The sequence below is a fragment of the Hyposmocoma kahamanoa genome, unplaced genomic scaffold (genome assembly GCF_003589595.1).
Source record: "Hyposmocoma kahamanoa isolate Upper Pololo Valley unplaced genomic scaffold, ASM358959v1 192, whole genome shotgun sequence".
In the NCBI taxonomy this organism is placed as follows: Eukaryota; Metazoa; Arthropoda; class Insecta; order Lepidoptera; family Cosmopterigidae; genus Hyposmocoma; species Hyposmocoma kahamanoa.
The window spans coordinates 9,672,588-9,695,099 of NW_020653719.1; the positions used below are offsets into that span (position 1 = coordinate 9,672,588).

The 22,512-nt window shown below is 37.3% G+C and overlaps 1 protein-coding gene across 12 annotated transcripts in view; it reads left to right on the plus strand.

Annotated features, from left to right (window-relative positions):
* LOC113226569 (papilin) overlaps positions 1–22,512 on the plus strand; it is a 200,847-nt gene that overhangs the window by 165,858 nt on the left and 12,477 nt on the right. For 10 of the 12 annotated variants that reach the window (XM_026459242.1, XM_026459251.1, XM_026459248.1 and 7 more), the window contains 15 exons: positions 229–399; positions 524–647; positions 1,946–2,024; positions 2,137–2,344; positions 2,966–3,136; positions 4,511–4,634; positions 5,352–5,442; positions 7,725–7,908; positions 8,927–9,100; positions 9,442–9,624; positions 11,244–11,460; positions 15,486–15,607; positions 16,764–16,955; positions 18,527–18,663; positions 19,163–19,310. In XM_026459242.1, coding sequence (XP_026315027.1) covers positions 229–399; positions 524–647; positions 1,946–2,024; positions 2,137–2,344; positions 2,966–3,136; positions 4,511–4,634; positions 5,352–5,442; positions 7,725–7,908; positions 8,927–9,100; positions 9,442–9,624; positions 11,244–11,460; positions 15,486–15,607; positions 16,764–16,955; positions 18,527–18,663; positions 19,163–19,310 — 2,325 coding nt within the window. The remainder of the gene's footprint in view (positions 1–228; positions 400–523; positions 648–1,945; positions 2,025–2,136; positions 2,345–2,965; positions 3,137–4,510; positions 4,635–5,351; positions 5,443–7,724; positions 7,909–8,926; positions 9,101–9,441; positions 9,625–11,243; positions 11,461–15,485; positions 15,608–16,763; positions 16,956–18,526; positions 18,664–19,162; positions 19,311–22,512) is intronic. The other 2 variants (XM_026459250.1, XM_026459253.1) reach the window with 1 other exon arrangement.

Below are 22,512 nucleotides of genomic sequence, written 5' to 3' on the forward strand. Positions count from 1 at the left end.
AGATTGCGCCACACGTCATCGACAATTATAAATTGTATTACCATAAACAAATTATATTTCGCGAAGGTATGGTCCTTAAGGTATGCATTTTATGGATCATTGTTGCCTAAATAAATATATATTAAATAAATAAATGGAAAAATGTACTTTTTTAATATAATACTTTTATATTTTAATATACTTTTTTATTTTTAATATACTTTGTAATGTACTTTTTTTGTGTTTCAGAGTTCTGCTTCCTGGAAAAGGACCCTGGTCCGTGCACAGAGGACTTTACGAGGTGGGCATACGAAGCAGCTCTTGGCGCGTGCACCACATTCCAGTACGGAGGCTGCGGAGGCAACAGGAACAATTTCCCCAGTGAGGAACATTGTTCCTATTACTGCACGCCGGCACAAGGTACGCTTTCATGAAAGGGATTATGAAAATTTGAGCTAAGGCTATTTCGTTCAAATGTAATTTCGATCAATTACCAAAATTTTTTTTTTCGGTTTTCATCATTATTTTTTTCTAATGTCATCAGACGTATGCCAGTTGCCGATGAGACAAGGGCCGTGCGATGAGTCGTACATGCGATGGTTCTACGACCGCGCGACTGACACCTGTAGCCAGTTCACCTTCGGAGGATGCGATGGCAACGATAACAAGTGAGTTTTTTTATGATATCCAGAGACGGGACGAACAAGTCGTGAGCCTGACGATAAGCGACACAGCTATCCATGACAGTTGCAGTGCCACTCAGAGCATTAAATCACAAAGATATAAGAGCCTATTCACATGACGTATGTACCGTTTGTATCGATTCAAACGGGATAGAGATGTTTGCGAGAATCACGTGCAGCCTCTATCACGTTTTACGTGCGTTTGAATCGATTCAAACGCGCGCAGACATTGCGTTGCAAGCAAGAAGCTTATGTACACAACTAGAGTTTACACTTAAAATTTAAAGTAGTTGCTTCATTTAAAAAACTTACTGAAATCAACAAACGAAACTGAAATTAAAACTATCTCTTATCAAAATGAGCGAAACATACGCGCGACTACAGCGCGTCTACGGCGCGTATACGCGCGGATAACGCGCGTTTATGGCGCAACTAAATTTGTGAAGGTGTGCAATGGTTTACTCGCTGCGACTGCATCATCGTGTTTATGCGCGTCATCCGCATGCATAGGCTTTAAGGGGCACTGCGTCACCCAGCGATATAAGTTAAAAGTACTACATGCCTGTAATTTCACCCCTACCATTCAAAACTGGAACGCAGTAATGCCCACATTACTACTTGGCGATAGAAATAGGTAAGGTGGCAGTACTTCCTGAATGAACTCTTTCACAAGAAGCTTTACGGCTACTAAATAAGGATCTCTTTCAAGGAGACAATTTACTGCAAACTGGGCCAACGCGGGTTGGGGATATCATACATTAAGGTTGTGAATTGTGACCCTTCTTCGATGTGCAGGTGAAAACTGCTGTGTTTCGCTTTACCGTTTGCCCAGCAGTACGAATAATGAGTTGACAAGGAATTAAGTAGTCAACACACAAGAAACTTTTCAAAGAAACACAAGACCGTTTTCTGAAATGAATTAAGTTTTACTCTTTGACCGTGATGGACGTTATAGAGCGTCTTACATTAACTTGGCTGATACGCCAATGGCACCTTGAAGCGTCAATGAAACCCTTTAATTTTCAGTTGAAATTAATAAATAAATATTAACATATTCCTTGTGTTATTTGTATATTCTAGTTAAGTGTGGATTCATTGTTGGAGTTTATGTTCAGTTATGTTCTTCTTTGACTTAGGAGAATGGAATTAATATGAGGTGGAAATTCATAACATGTCACATCACTATATAGGCTTGGCGTCTAGGGAACGAAACTAGTTTTTGCCAGTGGCGGTCAAAAGGTTAAATCGATCGACGTTTAGATTTGCTTTGTTTATATCTATAGTTTCGAGACGTTGGAAGCTTGCGAGAGCCGCTGCAAGACTGCTCCTGCTGCAACCACTACCACAGCTGCATCTGCACCGGTTAGAATATTCTTTACTCTTTGCTTTTTCATGACTTTAAAACCATACCTATCAATAGCTTTAATAATAATTCATAAGATAATCAATGTAAATTAACCTGTCCTATACTCAGGCTCCACGACTACCCTCACAATGTTATATCGCCCCATCGCTAGAGGATTGTGCGGGATCAGGCAAGGTGTGGTACTGGGACCCAAGTCGCAACACTTGCACTGAACATGACAACAGAGATTTTGGACCTTACTGCAGAAGAACTGGCGTCTTCCCCTCGGAGGAAGCTTGTGAAAGGAACTGCGGTGCTTTCAGAGACCTTGGTCGCAGTATGTATATTATCAAACCTGATTAACTCTACTTAACTCCAGGGCCCAAGCCAGCTAATTTTAAATCATCTCATTATGTGTCGATATCACACTCAATCAATGACAGGAATTTGTACGTTTGGTATTCTGTCAATAGTTAAGAAAGAAACAAAGACAAATGTTAATTATTTTTATTGAATTGATATTCAATTATTTTTTGTCAAATTACTCCACTTGTTTGTTATAATTATTAATACAAAGATCGAACACAACACAAAAACAACACGAAAATCCCTACGATCCGGCCGAACTCGAACCGACGTCTCCTAGCAAACCGTGCCAGACACAATGCCAACCGACCGGATCGAAGGATATTTTTCTAAGTGTTCGCTCTTTGTATTAATAATTGTAACAAGACAAACGTTTATTCTTTAAATTGAGTCACTTCTTCTTAGTGTGCCGCTTCTCTACGAAGGTTGGCGACCATGGATATTCTCAATTTTGAAGCTGTTTCAAAGATATATAATGATCTACAAAATCCAATAATTTTTATTCTGTGAAGCTCGTGACTTCTTGAGATCAAGTACGTGCTTGGACATTTGAGTTATAATGTTAACAATATGATGTTCTTTCCATATATAGACGTCTGCCGCTATCCGCTCGACCCCGGATCGTGTCGAGAGTTCGTGCAGAAGTTCTACTTCGATCAGGCCCAAGCACGCTGCGTCGAGTTCTCCTACGGCGGCTGCCACGGCGGACCCAACCGGTTCTCCTCGGTCGAGGAATGCGAGGAGATCTGCAAACCTGAATCTGGTATGATCATATTGAACTTACTTATCGTGGTAGCTACATACCGTGTACGTACCCTTGCATTGGTATAATTAAGCTATAGCGGTTTACCTTGGGTCAACACCGTACAGCCTAAACACTTCCGCTCCGCTTATGGACGTTGGACCACACAACTTAGCGCTCCAACTTCGCACTAGCGAAACAGGCTTCCCTTTGTCACCCACGGTCGTTGCGCATACGCATCTCGCTCGCGCAGCGAGGAATGTGCGACAGTTCCGGTGTGAATGAATTGTTTATAGATATTTAATTAAATTTAAGATTTACTTTGTACCCGAGTTAAAAATATACCGTTTGCAATAAGTAATAAGTACTCCTCATTACTAGTTCTTAATTCCTTCATTACAACCTACAAGTGACAGCTGAAGTGCGAGGTACAGGATTGCTAACCTCTGCTCACAGAAGACACAGAAGAATTTGTATAGTGTAGTGAACGGCAGGTTTACTACAAAGACTTACATGATCATACGTCAAAAGTGCTTTTATCACATGAAAGTTAAAAATAATGCGCACATTAAACAAATTATAATAATTATCACCTATTTAAGACTGCCACGCAGAGGTCCCAGGTTCGATTCCTGGGCAGGGAGAAATATTTGTATGGACTACATTTATTTCTCTCGTGAGTTTTGGTGTAATTTGTGGTCGTCTGTGTGTGTGTCCACGGCATCCGCGACACAGGGTTGTGTCACACTGTGTTGAGTGCGTGTGCGTTATTATTATATCATTATAAAAAAAAATACCGACTAATTTCGTTCGCAGAATATTTTAAGTTTTCTCTTGAAAAATATGTTGACAAATTTGATTTCAATTTCAATTTATTACTCCATATGAGATACACAAAGATCTTAAATAACATAATTATAGGTCCTTATTATATGATATCCTGTAAGGGCATTGTAAAGAAGGGCAGAGGGTACTTATCTTTAAATAAATATAAATCTCCAACACAATTACTATTATATTATATATTACTATTAATAACTTAAATACTATTTATTATACTTCATTTGTGTAGAGAACTATTATCGTATAATATATTTAAAAATTTGTCATGGCCTTCTTACATCGTCCTCTACCAATTGACATGTCTAAATAACTCTTTCCGCACATTGTACACTGTTAAACCTAAAAATATTGTTAACACAATATGACCGAAAAAATACTGAATAAAGAAAAATTTTCAAAAATACAGACTTCAAATGAAAAAACCGTTTATTTGCTGGTAATTTTTACTATATATACCTCCTGGCTGGGTCGGACTTATTACCGTTCTAGTTATATGCGAGTGAAAACGCGACAGACGCCTCCTACTACTCTGGTTTGTTTATGATTTATCAGATCCATGCAAGCAAGGAGCTGAGCCTGGCAACTGCTTGGGCTACATAGTGAAGTGGTACTACGACCAGACCAAGGACACTTGCCAGCAGTTTGTCTATGGAGGATGCAATGGCAACGACAACAGGCAAGTAACTTAGCAAGGAAGTACCTTACCTATTTCTGCCGCCAAGCGGCAATGAGAGCTTTACTGCGTTCCGACTTCGTAGAGTAAGGGTGCTGGTGAAATTGCAGGTTCATGGGACTTGGTAACTTACATCTCAGGGTGACGGGCACAGTGACAGTGCCCCTCAGATCTTTGCGGTTTAAAGCTCTTGTCACATGGTGTCATAAAAAAATTATCGGCACATTTTGCGGAAGAAAAACATTTGAGAATATAAAATATATAGTAACGTTTATATTTAAATAAATAGTAATTAGATATAAAGTAAGAATTAAACTAACATTGATTTAATACGGCGTTACTCAATATTATTTTAAGTTTATAAAATACTGTTTGATATATATAATTGTGTTTGTCATAAGTGTAAATAAATTTAAAAAAATCGAAGTTAAACAAAATGCATTTTTTATATTTTGAAAAAAAAGAATAAAAATGGCAGAACGTTTGAAAATTTAAACAGTTTAATATTGATTAAATAGAACTTTAATGAACAAAAAAACCTTCTTTAATTGATGTTTACAAAATTTACAAAAAAGGTTAATTAATGACTCTGCAACCACTCGACCATTATATTAAGTAGGAAATCAAAACAAATTAATGAAAAAAAATGACAGTCAACAAATTTTTTAATAGCTAATTTATAGAGCTTGCGTTTAATTAACACCAATTCTATCTCTATAGATTCGAGTCGCAGGCGGAATGCGAAGGAAGATGCAGAAGACGGCCAGATGTCTCAACTTCATCCATAGCGCCTATGACCCCACCACAACCGGTAATAATAATATTCTAGGCATATTGTAGGCAGGCAGGGTGGAGGCGGCTAGTGCAGTGAGGATTCCATCGCTGCACTAGGTTCCTTCGCGTTTGGATACCACTTTCCACTTAACATCAGGTGGAGTGGAGTCATTTGCCTGTCATGTATAAAAAAAAAAAAAAATTCTAAACATAATTTATCTAACATTTAAAATACCTTACTCTTTTTTAAATTCTCTATTTATTTCAGTTATGATACCACCTATATAAACCTTTAAACAATGTGTCAGTTCCGTCATAACCTACAACTATAGTTTACTTGTTTCGGCGGTGCAACTGGAGAGCCGACTCAAGAAATATACATTTTTTGTCCATTTCGTATGGTGGTTGCACAGTCTCCAATTCCAAGCACCTACGGAGATTCACTTCATCTGCAGGTCTCTCATCACTACTTACCCTTTACTGCCCATATCTGACTCGTTTACAGTAACATGTTGACATGTAACTTCCACTATTCTATTTACATTTTTAATTTTTAGCTGTTTAATTAAGTTACTTAATCTCAAAAGTCCCCATATTTCCGAGACTAAAAGCCTCGGTCTCTTATCTCGAAAATGCTAAAAAATCGTCGAAACCTCGAATTTTTCGATATCGAGATTCCCAGAATGAAAGAAACTACATCAAACAGCCTTTGTTTCTTCCGTGACAATTATAAAAAAAATTATATTCATAACTTGAGTTAATAAGTTATAAAAATAGTAAAAAAGTTATAAATACAAAAATGTAGTCTTTTTTTTTTTCATTTTTATAATGGGCACGAAGGAAACAAAGACTGTTTGATGTAGTTTCAGATAGACAAGACCTGATTTTATGATCATCGTTCTTCAATCGTCACAGATTATATTAGGCTCCACTCAGGAGTCTTGTTATGTCCATGTAACCAGAATAAAAGGTGATTGATGCTTAAGTAGATTTTTTAATACTGTTTATTAAGTTACTTAATCTCCAAAGTCTCCATATTTCCGAGACATGTTTTTAACATTGGTCTCTTATTGGCCTATTTTGAAAACCATCGATATCTCGAAATTTTCAAAATCGAGATTCCTGCGATGAAAGTCCTAATTACAAGTAGCGTTATTATACCAAGGTTATTCTTATTCAAAATTTATTATTTAAACTTTATTAAGTGTGGTAACTCTTTATTGCACTTACCTTTTTTATGTCTAAGGTTTCATAGAACTTAATAGGTACATCAAACACGAAAGAAAACTTAATACATCAAGAATTTAATTAAAATACCATGTTTTGATTGCCGAAATGCCTAACCTATAAGAATAGAAGCATACTTTTGAAGTAGTTTCAAAATCTTGTTTTTCCCGGGATTTTCGAGTCTCGATTATTTTTCCTCGGAAAAAGGGAATGCTGCGAAACTGAAAGCCTTACTTATGATCATTGGAATAAGATTTCAAACCTTTGGTATAATAAAGCTACTTGTAATCATACGGAAAAAGTGTTTTTATTACAGAAAAGTCGTAAAAAGAATACGAACTACACATTGACTTACAAATAAATGGACGACGGGTCTAATACAAAAACCACGTAAAAAATGTCCCAAGTCAACCTATTCGAAATTTAAATTGTAATGTCATCGCAGTATCGCGCTGTCAGTCGAACAAATGAAGACTAAAGCGGAGTTTGGCGCTCTGTATACGATTTCAGCGCCTTACAAGTGCGGACACTTTTTAGCGCGGACCCGACGTCCATATAATTGTAAGTCAATGGAACTACATGAAATAAATAGGTTTATGTGCACTCTTATAATATAACTCTCCTATTTAAGAGTCTATACTACTTACCGCTATGCGTTGATTCAGCATATCAGTGAAAATGTTGGAACAATTACTTTGGAAATATATAGTAAAATTGAAGAAATACACCGATTACCATACGGAGTGAAAACACGATTCCTAAAAATTCACAAACTCAAAATTACCTCGAAATTTTAAAAGAAAACGGCTGTAATCAATAGGTTCTTTACATATACTCGTACCAATGATTTTTTTATATCAACTAAACTAAATAGAACGCGTAAACTACACGATGTACATTATTCAAATGGCTTCAATTTGGTTTGTAAAAAAATAAATTCTGAAATAAAACCAGTGATCCTGCCGCTCGACCCAAGCAAAATGAACCGTATTAGTGCGGGAAAAATTTAAATTCAAGTCACTGAGTAACGATATTAGTAGACTCTTTAACCTCTCTCCTGGTTGGGTTAATAAAATTGAAATTATCCTATAGCCGGCAGACGAGGAATGTCGCACTCCATACTCTTTGGAACCCTGCGAGGCGGAAATAACGTCGTTCTACTACGACGCTGAGCGCGGTGCGTGTCTTTCGGCACCGATTGGCGGCTGTCGCTACGCAAACGGATATCACAGTGAGGAAGAGTGCGAGAGACGTTGCGGCGCCTTCCGTGGACAAGGTATGGATAAACGATAATCACACCATGTAACACCATTTTTGTTTCTGGGTTATCAATATCATTTCCTAATTATCAAAGTTCTATCATAGAAACATGAAAAATCTTTAATAATAATAATAATAACACACACACTCAACATAGCCCCGCACTAGGGAAACCCTGTGTCGCGGGTGCCATGGATACACATATAGACAATCACAAATTACACCCAAACTCACGAGAGAAACAAATGTAGGTCATACAAATATTTCTCCCGGCCCGGGAATCGAACCTGGGACCTCTGCGTGGCAGTCCAGCATGGTAACCGTTCGGCCACAGAGGCAGTTAAAGTTTAAGTTGAAGTTTACTTCCCTACAATTGCTTTGTTTTAGCAGAAGTAGAGCTCCTTGTGAAAGAGTTTGTCCAGGGAACAACTGAACCTTACCTATTTCTACCGCCAAGCCGTAACGTCAGCCTTTCGGTACTGGTGAAGTTACATGCATACATGGGACTTGTCAACTTTATGTCACAGATATTTGTGATTTAAAACTCCAAGTACTGTAATGGACAGGCGTGTTATTTACCCCGTCCCGTCACTTGGTATATAAAAAAAAAGTTGTGGTCAGGACAACGAAAAGTTGAAACTTGCGTACCGTACCTTACAAATTTTCAGGTTTCTCTTTATTGAAAGTCAAAAACTTGTTGACTGACTGTTAACTACTTTAATTGCCATTTAATTAAATAAAAAACAGACACTTTGGTTTTAAGCATCTGACGATTCATAGTTTTGTTATCACCAGTTTCATGGATGTGTTCTGTTGCTCATTCAATTATTATTAATAATAATAAATTGAGTACTTACTAGCAGTGCTGGAAGTTACTAGTAGCTTGCTGTTACTATTATTTCAATTAAAAGTTATTCATTATGTATGACTTGTTATCTACACTATCGCATTAGGTACAGGCTGTAATGGTAGCTGTAAGTTGAAAATAAATAAATTCGTAGAATTTAAAATGAGTAATGTAATTTATTTTTCAGACATATGCAATGCTCCACTTGACCCTGGCCCATGCAGGGCAGCAATCCCCAAAGTGTACTGGCACCAAGCAACAGGCAGCTGTCTGCCATTCGTGTACGGAGGTTGCGGAGGCGGACCAAATAGATTCTCTAGCGTCGAAGAGTGTGAAGAAACCTGCGGGGCCTACGGACCTCGTACGTACTCCTTCCCTTGAATGTTTTTCCTCATAAACCATATATCTGGCTCTGTTGCTAATTTTCCTTTTTCTTTTACATTAATATCTATCTCCTTTGTCTGAAATAACAAATTTCATTGGTTACTTCCCTAACTGTATGATTATTCTAATGGAGTAACAGCTGCAATCGCAATAAATTGTCAACTTAAAGTTGTTAAAAAGTCATAAAGTCAAGGGAAAGGCCTCCTGGAAATCACTATAGAGTTAGTAATGCTAATCTTCATAAAGCATCATCAAGCTCGACTCGTTGCAAATTGCTTGAGCCACCGAGTGGCGGTACTAACGGGCATCGGGTGTCAGACCTGGCGTGCCTGCAGAGCGTGGAGGTGGGCGAGACGGGGTGTGATCAACCCTCCCAGAGGCGCTGGTACTACAGCGATATCTACTCCGAGTGCATCGTGTTCGCGTACACCGGCTGTGGCGGCAATGGAAACAACTTCGCCTCTATTGACGAGTGCGAACAACTCTGCAAGAGAACGCCCGGTATATTGCGCGCTTTGCTCGCCTGCTATCTACTGCCCACTTTCGTTTCGATGTCGTTCTGCTCTGAACACCAAAGGGACAAGTTCGTTTAAATGTCAAGGTTTTTAAAAGCCTGGCCTGCCGGTAAAGTACTTAGTTGCTGAGGATCATTGGTGCCGCCGCTCTCATATCACTGCTAATGCCCACGCTTTGATTTTGGCTGTTCTTCTCGTACACTACACTACTTTTTCTAATTTCTTAATATCTATATCAGTGTTAAGTCCTTGTAAATATACTTATTTAGTATTATAAAATATAACCTACAGTACACAATACTTTTAGTAGCTCTGGTAGTTCTGGTTTTGAAGGGTGAAATTACAGGCGCATGAGACTTATTAACTTATGTCTCAGAACAGGAATCAAACCCAACCAAATATGAAAAAAACACCTGTATTTTTATACTGCCAATCGAAATGGTCAATTATAAGGAATAGTTACTTTTAAGTCACGTATTTGCTTAGAAGTAGCTGGTGAAGTAAAAGGACATTGGGACTTGTCGACTTATATCTCAGAGTGACGGGCGCAGTAGGAGTGCCCCTCAGATCTTTGCAATTTAAAGCTCTGAGTGATACTACAACTGTTATGGACAGGCGTGTCGCTTCCACCAGGCACGCGATTTGTTAGCCCCGTCACTTAGTGCTATAAAAAAAGTATCTTAAAGAAACACCATTCGATTAGACGAAATATTAAAAAAGAAACAAACTTGAAACTGCTTACCTATATGGTATTTGCACTTATTTAGCAAATCGCACTGTTAATACAATAGTGTATTAACTCAAAAAGTGTTAAAATTATCTCAGAATCGACGAAAAACGAATTATTCGCGTCCCGTGACAGATCTGTGTAAATTTATGTACAGGTTATTCCCTACTTGCCAAATATACATATTTAAAAATAAAAGAGGACAAGTAATTTCATGTTTTTAAGGACTGTTTTGGCCAGACCTAACTCACGTAAAGCGTGTCTCATTTTGAGTTAAGTAGATATATTTTAGTTGTTTTTTATAATATTCTAACGACGGTTTTATTAACGTGAAGAGAATCAAATTTTAAGTTTAACAATGGTATAATCTTTAATTTGACATATTTTGAGGTATAACACTATTGTAATGGCAGTGCGAAATGTTCGTAGACAGTGGTAGCCTAATGATTTGACCTACCTCCTTTCAAACAGAGGCCGTGGTTTCGAATGCAGACTCGTACTTCTCGAATTTTTGAAATGTATGTGCAGAATTTAATTTTAAATTTACCATGAGCTTTGCGTGGGCCCTGCCCAGTACTGGAACTTATAAATGAGCATATAGATGATATGTTCAAAATGTGATCCATCCGTGATTCAGTGTTTGAATATGATCCAGCCGTCGAATGAAGTCGATTTCCCAAGTCTATTGACTGCGTTCGGTCTGCACCAAGTGCAAAGGGCGACTGAAATCCGACCACAGCCGAAACACGAAAAGACACAGAATGTCGCACGTTCTGGCATTACGACGTCACATCGTAACAAATATATGATAATGTACAGAATGGACTATAGAATTTTTTAGGCACTCAATAATTTAATTGGCGACTTTTCCTAACCAGAAACGAATGAAGTGGTGCCTAATTGCGAGCGGTACAACGAGGAGTGCGCACGCATCCGCTGCCCGTATAGCGTGCAGCGCACGCGCACGCCTGAGGGCTGCGAGCGCTGCTCGTGTGTGCCCGTCGATATCGACTGCGCGCCCTTACGGCTTGAATGTGAGCAGCTCAAATGCAACTACGGCTTGGATAGGACCACTGGCGAAGATGGATGCGATAGGTAATTATAAATCAATATAATATATATCCCATATGTAGAATGTAATCATCCTTACAAGACACTGAGTCTATTAACATTAAAAAAATAGTCCATTTTATTTATTTTGTATGAAAAATATTTTATGAAACTTGACCAACTGCTGTCCAGTTCCATACAATTAAATAATACCTTCATGAAAAAATTTGATCAATTTTATTCGTTTTTATAGACAACTCACGCTTGACCAAAAAAGTTTACTTTGTCAAGATTGTTTTCACAAAAAAGACTTAATGGTTCGTAAGACGGGTTCCTTGTATCTTCTATAGTTTCGAATTTCCCCGTACTGTCCCATTTTAAAAAAACACTATTATGCTTAGAGGATGGAAAAAAATAAAAGAAAGGAGCTGCCCTTACTACAGAATCAACGTGCATATAACCAAAATTTTGAAAAATTTGAAAGTTACAAACAGCGGATTTCTTTAGTGTTGTACCATAATCTATCAATAAGTCATTATCGACATACAAATGTATGGCTTGAATGTTGAAACTGTTTTTTTATTGTTTCTTTAGTTTACTGTAACCATAGTATGCCTAAACAAACACAAGTCGAATAATTTAATCTCGAATGGAATATTATTATAAATGTCAACACACATTTTTAAACTTTTTTAAAATTTATTTTCAAGATTACAACTGGTAACTTATTTAGTAAAAGTCACCAAACTACTGTGTAGTTTGTTGGCGACATGCGTATTCTTACTTAATTATACCTAATTTACTGGTATATTACATTACATAGCATTAATGGTACTTACTAAATAAAATATGAAAATTACTTTAAGAGGTACGCCTTTAACCTACATTTTAGTACATATTTATGTAACGTCTTTTAACTAACTGTAAAATACAAGTCAGTCTATTCAGGTTTCTGCGGATTCTAGTATTCCCGTTAATTCCCGGGCTTTCTTAAGCAAATGAATCTATCAAGCAATTTTAACACAGAAATAATGGAAGTAGTTGTAAAAATCAATTATCGGAAATCAACAATTATCTTGTACTAGCTTTTCCCCACGACTTCGTCCGCGTACAATTTTTATACAAATGAAAAATATTCAAGTATGAAGCAAATCGCACCACGCGTTAAAAAGTTACCATACAAACTTTGTTACCCCATTTCGCCGCATTTTTTAAAAACTGTCATGCCATTTTTTTTACCATTTTTATTGTAAAATATTTATGCAAAGTTTCGTCTTTTTTTTTTCTTCTTTTTTAAGTTTCTAGTTGTTATTTCAAGGAATATTATTTCTCAAGCAAACGTTTTTATCCTCTTTCGCCTCTTAGGAGACGAATTTTAGAAATCCGTTCTTAGTACTCCTTCACTAAATAAAATTAACATACCCTCAAGTTATCATGTTGTAGTACTTACAGTTTTTGCCATGCGTCCATCTACCAGTGAATTGCTCCGGGCCGTACTCCTTTAAATATGTATATAGATTTACAAAAACCAAATTATTTTAAAAAATAAAAACCCGACTGCAAAAAAATAACTGAAAAGAGATAATCCTATGACACTCCCACCAATCAAGACGAATCTAACGACACCTCATATGTAAAAATCCATCATGCCATTTAGGCTGTACAGTGTGAAAAAGAAATGAACAAACATACACTCAAAAAAACATAACCCACCTTCTGACGCAGTCGGGTAAAAAATACTAAAATTATTCTTGACGGAATAAAATAATTTTATTTAAATAATTTCGGAGTGACAAATTTTCAATATTTTTTTCCAAAATATTTGAATCTCAAGTCCATATACATATATTTATATCACGCTTTTAATTAACAAATATTTATGATTTGTGTCGTAATTTGTATCTCATGATGTAAACAATTTACCAGACTCTTCGAAATATGAATATATCCAGTATGCATTTCATATGCGGACGGACAAACGTGTAAACACTATTGGCCGAGCGCCTTTGATTTGTGATAAGCTAAATGAATTCTATACACATTGGCGCTCGTCTTCACTCGGTCAGCTAGGCAAGTGACACCGAACGATGGCAAGGCAAGGCAAATAGGCTGTCTATACGTTGGTATTGGCCTTTACCCGGCAACGTTGGACTAACATGTCATTGTATATGGCTTTAAAAAAAATAGTCATTTTTAATAGTTAGAGTTTTCAGTGAAAAAAAATCGGAAACGAGTGGATAATTTTGTTTTCAGGAACTGAGAATGCCTAGTAAATGAGTTGTGTTTAATCCATATTAAATATAAAATTATTTACCAATAAACCTAATGATGGAATTGCATTATCATATAATCTAGTAACATTCAAAGTTATGTTAAAATTTGATTCTTCAAAATGAAGCGAATAGATGAAGATGGTCTTTGATTCAATGTATGATTTCCAACCATTCTATTTTCTTTTTTGATTTGTAGGTAAACTTGAAATAGTAAAAATATTAATAATAAAATAATAAAAATTTCGTAGTGAATTATTTTAAAAACAGAACATCGATAATATGTATGCTTCCAAGAACAACACTATCTCAAAATAAACGTTAACAACAATCATCAAAATACACAAACAAACAGGCAATCTGAAGAAACCAAAGCAAAATTTGGCAATATTTATGAGTAAACTACTTAAATATATCTAATTACATGAGATATTTGGGCTTTTGTGTGATTTATAGACAGAAAAATAACACGTGCCTGCACAATGTTACATTCTGTCGATCTTTGCTTTTTCAAATGCCACATTCAGTCATGCTGCAGCGACGAATTTTTATTAATACTTAATTGTTCTCACTGTCAATATTTTTGTCCATTTTATTACAATACCTGCGAATAATTCTATAAAACACTTGGAAAATCATTTGTTTATATTTGATGTACTTCCCTTTGACAACCGTATCACGTACCTCATTTACTGCGAAATGGACACAGATGGCATTTAAGACGATACGTATTTTCAATTCCCGTGTTTGACACAGACCAATGTAATGCTATCTCTTTTGGCTTAAGACGGCACGCAATAATTAAATAAAGACAATAACATGTTTATGTTTTCAACGTCGAAATGCATCATATACATATAACGTCTGATTTATCTATATGTCAACATAACATATATTTATATGTCAACATAACATATCCTAAGATATCAAGTGATCTATACTTTGAGTGTGTGTATTTTCAATTCCAATAAATTTATAAAAAAAAGTTTTTTTTATTTAACTTACAATCTTTTTTTTTCGATTTAAATTACGATAGTCTGGGTACGGCTCTCCATTTAAGTTAATATAAGGACTTACTTATCCTAGGAGACCCGTTCTTCCACTTTACAGAACAGGTGTGACCAGGTAAGTCAAAATTATTAAGTTATGAAGTTCAACTGATTCTACTTACTTCACGGCAGTATTTATATGGCGAACGGCTATGGAGTGGAATTTCCTGCCTGGACTTGTTCCTTAAATGATATAACTTGGGCCTTTTCAAGGCGAGAGTGAATAGGCATTATTATTACAAAACTGCCTCTGTGATCTAACAGTTAGCATGCTGGACTGCCACCCAGAGCTCTCGGGTGCAATTCCCTCCACTTTCCATGCTCTAAAAGTACGTCAATATCACTTTACGTAACGAGATTAAAGTGCGTCATTTAATGTTTAAGGAGTATAAAAAAACCTGTATAAAAAATTTACTCCCGCTACGTAAAGCTATATTGACGTACTTTTAGAGCATGGAAAGTTAAAAAGGACATTTGACTTGTGAACAAATATGGCTTATTATAACCAAGGGTACAAAATGTGAAATAGTGTGTATATGTGACAGAAATTTCGAAAGTGAAGGCGCGTATGTGCGAGAGAGAGAGAGTATATGCAATGATGATTATAAACCTTTAACAATGAAGTAAACTGAATTGTTCGGACGGCATATCTACATTAGTTCTATTAGATGACGCTGGCCCCATTGACCTTTCTATCCGCGATATGACGTTATCTGATCCAGACCAAAGGTTAACCCAAACAACTTCTCAGATGCCGTTGCTTAGAGCACCCGTGCGAGAAGCACCCGTGCCCGAGCGGCGAACGCTGCGTGGCCATGGCGTACGTCGACCCCGTCACACAGGACACGCGCTACTCCGCCGACTGCAGAGTCGGTCAGTACACATTTACTTACTGCTGGTAAAATACCGTATCAAAACAGGAGAACCAGTCAAGGGTATGGATCAAATCGACTCATCCGAAGAACAAAGATATATGTGCAAGACTGCTTATTCTCAGAACATTGAACATTTCGTTCGTTGTTCTTCGCTATGGATATCAGATCGACCTGTGTTAGATTTTATTTGTCAGAAACTAAATAAGATATAAAAATTCTCAAAACACCTATAGATATGTCTTAGTTTGATTAACGAGATTATGTATTTATCATATTTTCGCTGTGTAATCACATCAAACTATTCTTCGGATGAGGCGAAATTAAGTCTAACTTGGTCTTTAATGAATCGTCACAAGTTCGCACTCGGATTGTGTCACCGAGGCATGGAGCGCAATATCATGGAAGTAAAAATGTCAGAAAACACAACCACGGTGCTTCTATTTTTCAATGTCTCTCGACAAACTTCGAGTTTCGGCTGTCATCGGGTTTTATTCAGTCGCCCTTTGTCTTAAGTACAGACGGAACGTTTTCAGTCGCCTTGGAAGTATATAGAGTTGCTATTACATTTTTTATTTATTACAATTCTTATTATCATTTTTATTATTTACAATTTTATAGTAAATACCTGTTCGAACAGCGCGGAAAGTGATTATTCCATCAATGGCGAACATACTAACATAGCTATGTCAGATGAAGTAATGCGTTCAAATACTGACTGAATTGAAATTATTAATAACCGGAAAAATATTCATTTTCAGTTATATAAAAAAGCACACTTTATTTACTATATACTTCACACGGAAATCAAAACAACAGTAAAGTAACGTTGTTCAAAATTCAAATTATTATAGATTTTAAATGTAATAATGAATTGGCAGAGAAATTAATATTCCTGTGCACTCGGAAAACCGATGATTGCCGAGGGACATTGAGAAAATAGAAGCACTGTCATTTATTGGTTCGGACACGTCTGCCCCAAGTCAAGCGAACTGTAGGCAAAGATCACAGATACAGTGGATATCACCCAACGCAAGGCAGAGATGTGAAAGGCGCAGAAAGAGATAGCGTGTCGACTTAGATGCTCATATGACATCTCACTCACGCTCACTTGAAATACGTTAAAAACATGTCTACATCATTTATCAATCCCACAGTAAACAAACCAGGCCAGTGCCCGGCAACCGACGCCGCGGTCGAGGGTCTGGCGGCGAGCTGCCGGCGCGAGTGCAACGATGACGCAGACTGCCGCGGCGTCGGCAAGTGCTGCACCGTCGACTGCAGCCAGCTCTGTTTGGACCCTACCACTGCCACGAGCCCTGTACCGAGGACCACTACTTATACTCCAGGTATGTTTAACTTTCATAGATTTCTCACAGATGGCGCTATGATAAAAACAAAGATCTACAACAAAAACATGACTTACGGAGCCGAGACGTGGAATATTACGGTCAAACTGGCTCACAGACTACGCGTCGTCGTCTATGGAAAGGTCTATGCTGGGTATCTCGTTAAGGAACAAAGTCCGGAACGAAGTTATACAGCATAAGACTAAAGTTGCGGACATCGTCCAGAAATGTAGCAAGCTGAAGTGACAGTGGGCTGGCCACATCTGTCGCAGAACCGATGAGCGATGGAGTAGACCGGGTTCTCGAGTGGAGACCACGTCTCGGCAAACGTAACGTAGGACGTCCCCCTGCAAGATGGACCGACGATATGAAGAAGGTCGCGGGTAGTGGTTGGATGCGGAAAACGGGTGATCGGCCACTATGGTGTACGTTTGGGGAGGCTTATGTCCAGCAGTGGACTGCAACAGGCTGATTGATAGATGACAACAAGCACATATAAAAGTTTGTAAGGTTTGCTGGTTCGTTCCGTAGCTCAGTTTGGACGGCGTCAGGCACATCTGAAGGCCCAGGTTCGATCCAGCCGAATCGAATTTCTTAGTGTTCGATGTTAATACAAATAATTATAACAAACCAGGTTTCTTTGTTTGATTGTTTGGCTTTACTTATTTCTGCCGCCAAGCGGTAATGTGATTCGCGGTTTTGAAGGGCAAGGATGCTGGTGAAATTGAAACTAGTCAACTTACGACTCAGGGTGACGGGAGCAGTGATATTGCCCCTCAAATCATTGTGATAAAGCCCTCTCGCAGGCGTGTCGATTACCACCAAGCGCACGGCTTGTTCGTCCCGTCACCAGGTGTCATAAAAAAAACCTTTAGTGATGAGACCTTATAATTATATTATACATATACTAAATACATTATACAACATTGAAACTTCTGTACAAACACAATTTACTCCTACAGGTGTAATTATATTCACACTCGCTCATGCACTTACATATCAAAAAGGTTATTTTAGATGCACTATTTACACTTTACTATATTTATTATTCTCATTATATAACTTTACGCATAGTCGTAACATTTTTGCTTTCAAATAACTTAATCCCTCTCGTTGGTTGACTGAAAACCAGCGCCTCAGGAACTTTGACATATCGACAGTGAACTGCAACCGGTACTATCTCAATTTTGACAACTTTACAGGTGAAGAAAAAATCATTTATATCGCATCTGGTTTATTATATAAAAATACGTAATGTACATACACACATGTGTATGTATACGTGTATTTATTTAATAAACCAAATGCCAAATAAATGACGCAAACAATTTTTTTCAGCCGTTTGACTGCTATGACAATCATGTTATGTTTTTTATTTTATGCTTAATCTGTATTGGTGTTATATAAGGGAATAAAGTGTTTATCTATCTATCTCTAGAAGACATTTTTAAAGTCCACCCCTTTACAATAACCAAACTTTTGGTTTTGTCGCGACGTTTTTAGGATAAAGGTTCTTACAGCATCGACATGAACTAATATGTGATCACTTATATTTATTCTTTTACCAACAGAGCTACCACAGGCCCCTCGAGCGAACACGGACACTGAGCCCGAGGTGACGTCATCGGAAGGTGATAAAGCAACCTTGCGCTGTTTGTTCCACGGTAATCCGCCGCCCAAGATAACATGGCGACGTGGGGAGATCACGGTAAGGACAAAGTCACCTCACAAAGGTCTAGCAGTATCTAAACCTACCATGCGACCTAAGTAACGCATGTTACCTGCTTTCTACGGTATTTCAACTTTTTTCTAATTACATGATTCTTACCATGGTATAGTTTGTTATTATCCGGTTATTTCTGCTGCTGAACGAATTGCAGCAGTTTATTGTTTTAAGGACAGACATATCGATGGCTTTCCAGAATAGCGACCTATCTCAAAAGCCTTTCTAATTCATCAGGAACATTATTTGAAAAAAATTAAAACATGCCTGACGTACAAAGTTGACGAATTGTAGACCACCACAAAGTTGTCAAAAAACTTCGAGGCCCATTAATTTAACATTTTCTAAACAAATCTCAGTAATAAGTCAAAAATATTTCGGATAGGGCCACTTATTATGGTTATCAGCGGCAATAAAGTTTCCTTTTGTCAATTCTGCCACTCTCAATGGTCTATTCAATGCCAATTTTATAATATTCCGTTAGATCGACGGCACAGTAGGTCGCTACCGGCTCCTCTCTGACGGCGCACTCGAGATCGTGTCCCTGTACCGCAACGACACCGGCGTATACATATGCGTGGCCGACAATGGCTTAGGCACTGCCCGCCAAGAGGTGCACCTGCAGGTCAACGGTGAGTACTCATACTTATATTTACAAAGGCTGACTAGATTAATTTGGACTTTAACCATCTTGCGATATTTCAAGAATAAAACGAACACCCTTGAAAAAAAGTTTGTGGAAACAAATAAAATAGATTTTAAAAATTATCGTACCTGACATAATTAGTTTATTTCGCAGCGTAACACCACTACCCAAAACAACGATTTTAGTAACCTGGCGTCATAGCTAGATGGCGTTGAGATGGAAATAAAACGCGTTGTCAAAAATCGACACCAAGTGTTGACATCTGTGGTAAAAGAGACAGAGTGACCTTTTCGCTCCTACAGCACGCGCTTTTGGCGGAAGTCCCCAGTAGCACCCTGAGCCAATGTCCGTGCCCACTTGAGTGTCCTCAGCCTCGCTACTTAGGTTTTAATTACTTTTAGTATATTTTTGGGTTAAAAGCCTTCGGCTCGCCCTTTTAACCGGTGGCGCAGTCAATGCCATCAGCGGCTTCCTGCAAAGTGTCAGTGTTAAAAAGAAATTGAGTGACCTTATGGTCCACAGCTGCACTGCCTAATTTGTTTCCGGGTGAGCTTCCACTTGTGGGACTCTCCAAACTCCGGTGACATACTAGTTAGTCTGCTGGAGTACCTAAAAGATGTACGTTACCTGTAGGCAGATTTTCGCAGTTCTATGCAGCTACTGCATAACATTCTTACCTACCTTGTATCGACAGTTGTGCCTACTTTAACGTTATAGTACATTTTATCAAATTATAACCTTTATTGAATGTGTGAAATGCTTTCAACTGAAAACATATTTAATGTTATGTCAGAAGCACTATTGCGATGTTAAAGTCCAAAATTATCTTATCAGCCCCCACATAAAATAACATAGTCGTTGGATGGTAGTGGTTTTTTAAATTTATTTTGCGAATGTAATTAAAACAATGACATATTCTAAGTAGATAACTAAATTAATGCTTGGTAACAGGAGATTAATGTATTCAAATTGATTGGTATGCTGTTTGGATACTCATACAGTAGTCTTTGAACTTTTGTATCATTTTCTTTTCTATTTTACCAGTTTTTCTTTACTTGACTTACCTAATTTAAAACTCTTGTTGTTTAGCCACTTTTTCTCTTGTGCTAACATAATATACCTGAGACCACAGATACACAACCGCGACACGCACAACTTAATCGCTTATAGTTGTTTTTTTCAAACAAATCAACCTTTACAGGCGCCATGGTCACTGCTGACCATCGAGTATATAACCAGAAATAGAGACAAAATCCACCCCTGGCAACTGATCAGTCAAATGGTACTGATATCACTTTTAAATATCACCTCTCGTTTGCGCTGAAATCACAAATTAGAAAGCTGAAATAGTACAGCGTCAACAACTGACCTGGGTGTACGTCTCCGTGTATTCCAAAAATATTACGTATTTATTGTAATAAAGATACTATCTCTAACTATGGAGGGGCTGTTCCATTCGGTGGTGTGGGAAAAACAGCAAAACATCTAATTACAAAAATGTAATAAGTAATTATGTAATTTTTCAATTCTCGTCCATTATAACAAAGCTCAAGTTAAACTGGTCCATTTGAAGTGAAACAATTGACGACACCCGTCAATTGTTTCGAATTCGGCCTGGCCAATTGGAACGCAGTTGTCACTGTAATGATATGGCATAGTTTTACCAGAATAGTTTTCAAACAAGTTAAATGATATTTTGTCTATTTCTGGTTATATATTCGATGCTGCTGACTAATCCATTTTTCAGAACGATTTAGACCCGAAAAAATAGTTTCTAAAGTAATAATGAATGATGAAGCAAATTTTACTTGAAATCATGAAATTGATTAATTTAGGCCATTATGTGTAAGAATGTAATACGCTCCTGCCATTGTATGGGATGTGTTTATTCTTGTACAGTTTTATGAACAGTAACATCATATTTGGCATACCTATCACATCACACTTCTGTCAGTCTGCATCGATAATACACACACCAGCACATTTTTCTGGATATGAATAAGTACACATAATGTAGCCATAAATTAACATCTATTTACATTAACTTAGTACAGCCTTACTTAATAATTATAGAAAAAAGGGAAATGAATAAAACTCACCTGAAATAACTGTAAATTTAGAAATTGTAACAATTTGATATTGATTGTATTAGTGGAAAATTGAAACAAATTTATGAAAAAAATTACAGTAGATCAATTTTTCTTTTCAAATTAGACCTAAAATAATAAAGTAAAACAACGACCAGGCTTAAAAAAATTGCAATATTTTGAGGGTTTTACTAGTGATTCGCTAAATGTGGCGTGTGTACAACGCCATCTGTTATTCATCAATTCAAATGTATAGCTTCATCCTGTCATTCAACAATCGCCAGAATCAGTAACGATGAACGAAGTACGGATAACAGCACACCAGACTACACATTTTTGTTCGAAAATCGCCTCCAGTGCAACGGAACAAAATACGTCAATGTGTAGCTTGATGTGCTGTTGACTGTACATCAACTCGTGTATACATTAACATTTTGTTTTACAATACGAAGTAGAAATAAATTATACGTGTGTACCTATTTACGACTGATTACTTTAATTATATACGTTTCCGTCGGATGTTTTCTTTATCGGATTCCATGACAAAAATCCGCATTACAGATCAACAACGGAAGTTAATAGTCATATCTCCAATGTACAAACAACAGCATATCAGGCTCTATAATAACCTTGAGCGCTTCGAATGTTAACCATAGACAATCGTACGAAAAGGACAATTTGCGTTTTCACTGAGTCGCGGCATAATTTTGTGATGGACTGCATGTGTGGTGGTAACAAAAGAAATTTGTTAAGTAAATTGTAAAATGAATGCTTATTTCTCTACTGTTGCAATAGGCTTGCCAGATGGCTGGGAAATCAGGGATTGTCCCCGAAGGTCTCGTCTTGTCCCTATCCAGTATAGACTTTACTGTCCCGGAGTCCAAACACCTAGAAGTTGTTTTTACAAACTTACGAGAGTCCTTTTCATAAAGAATACGCTGTAGAAAGAATGTTAATTGCGAAAGACGTAAAATTCTTGTTGGTTCTCAATCAGTATTAAAAATCTCCCAAAAAAAATTATGTTACGGCCATGTTATGACCGTCAAATTAGATTGGTGCCCATCGTATCTTTAGGTAATTCTTCAAACATGAAAAACATCT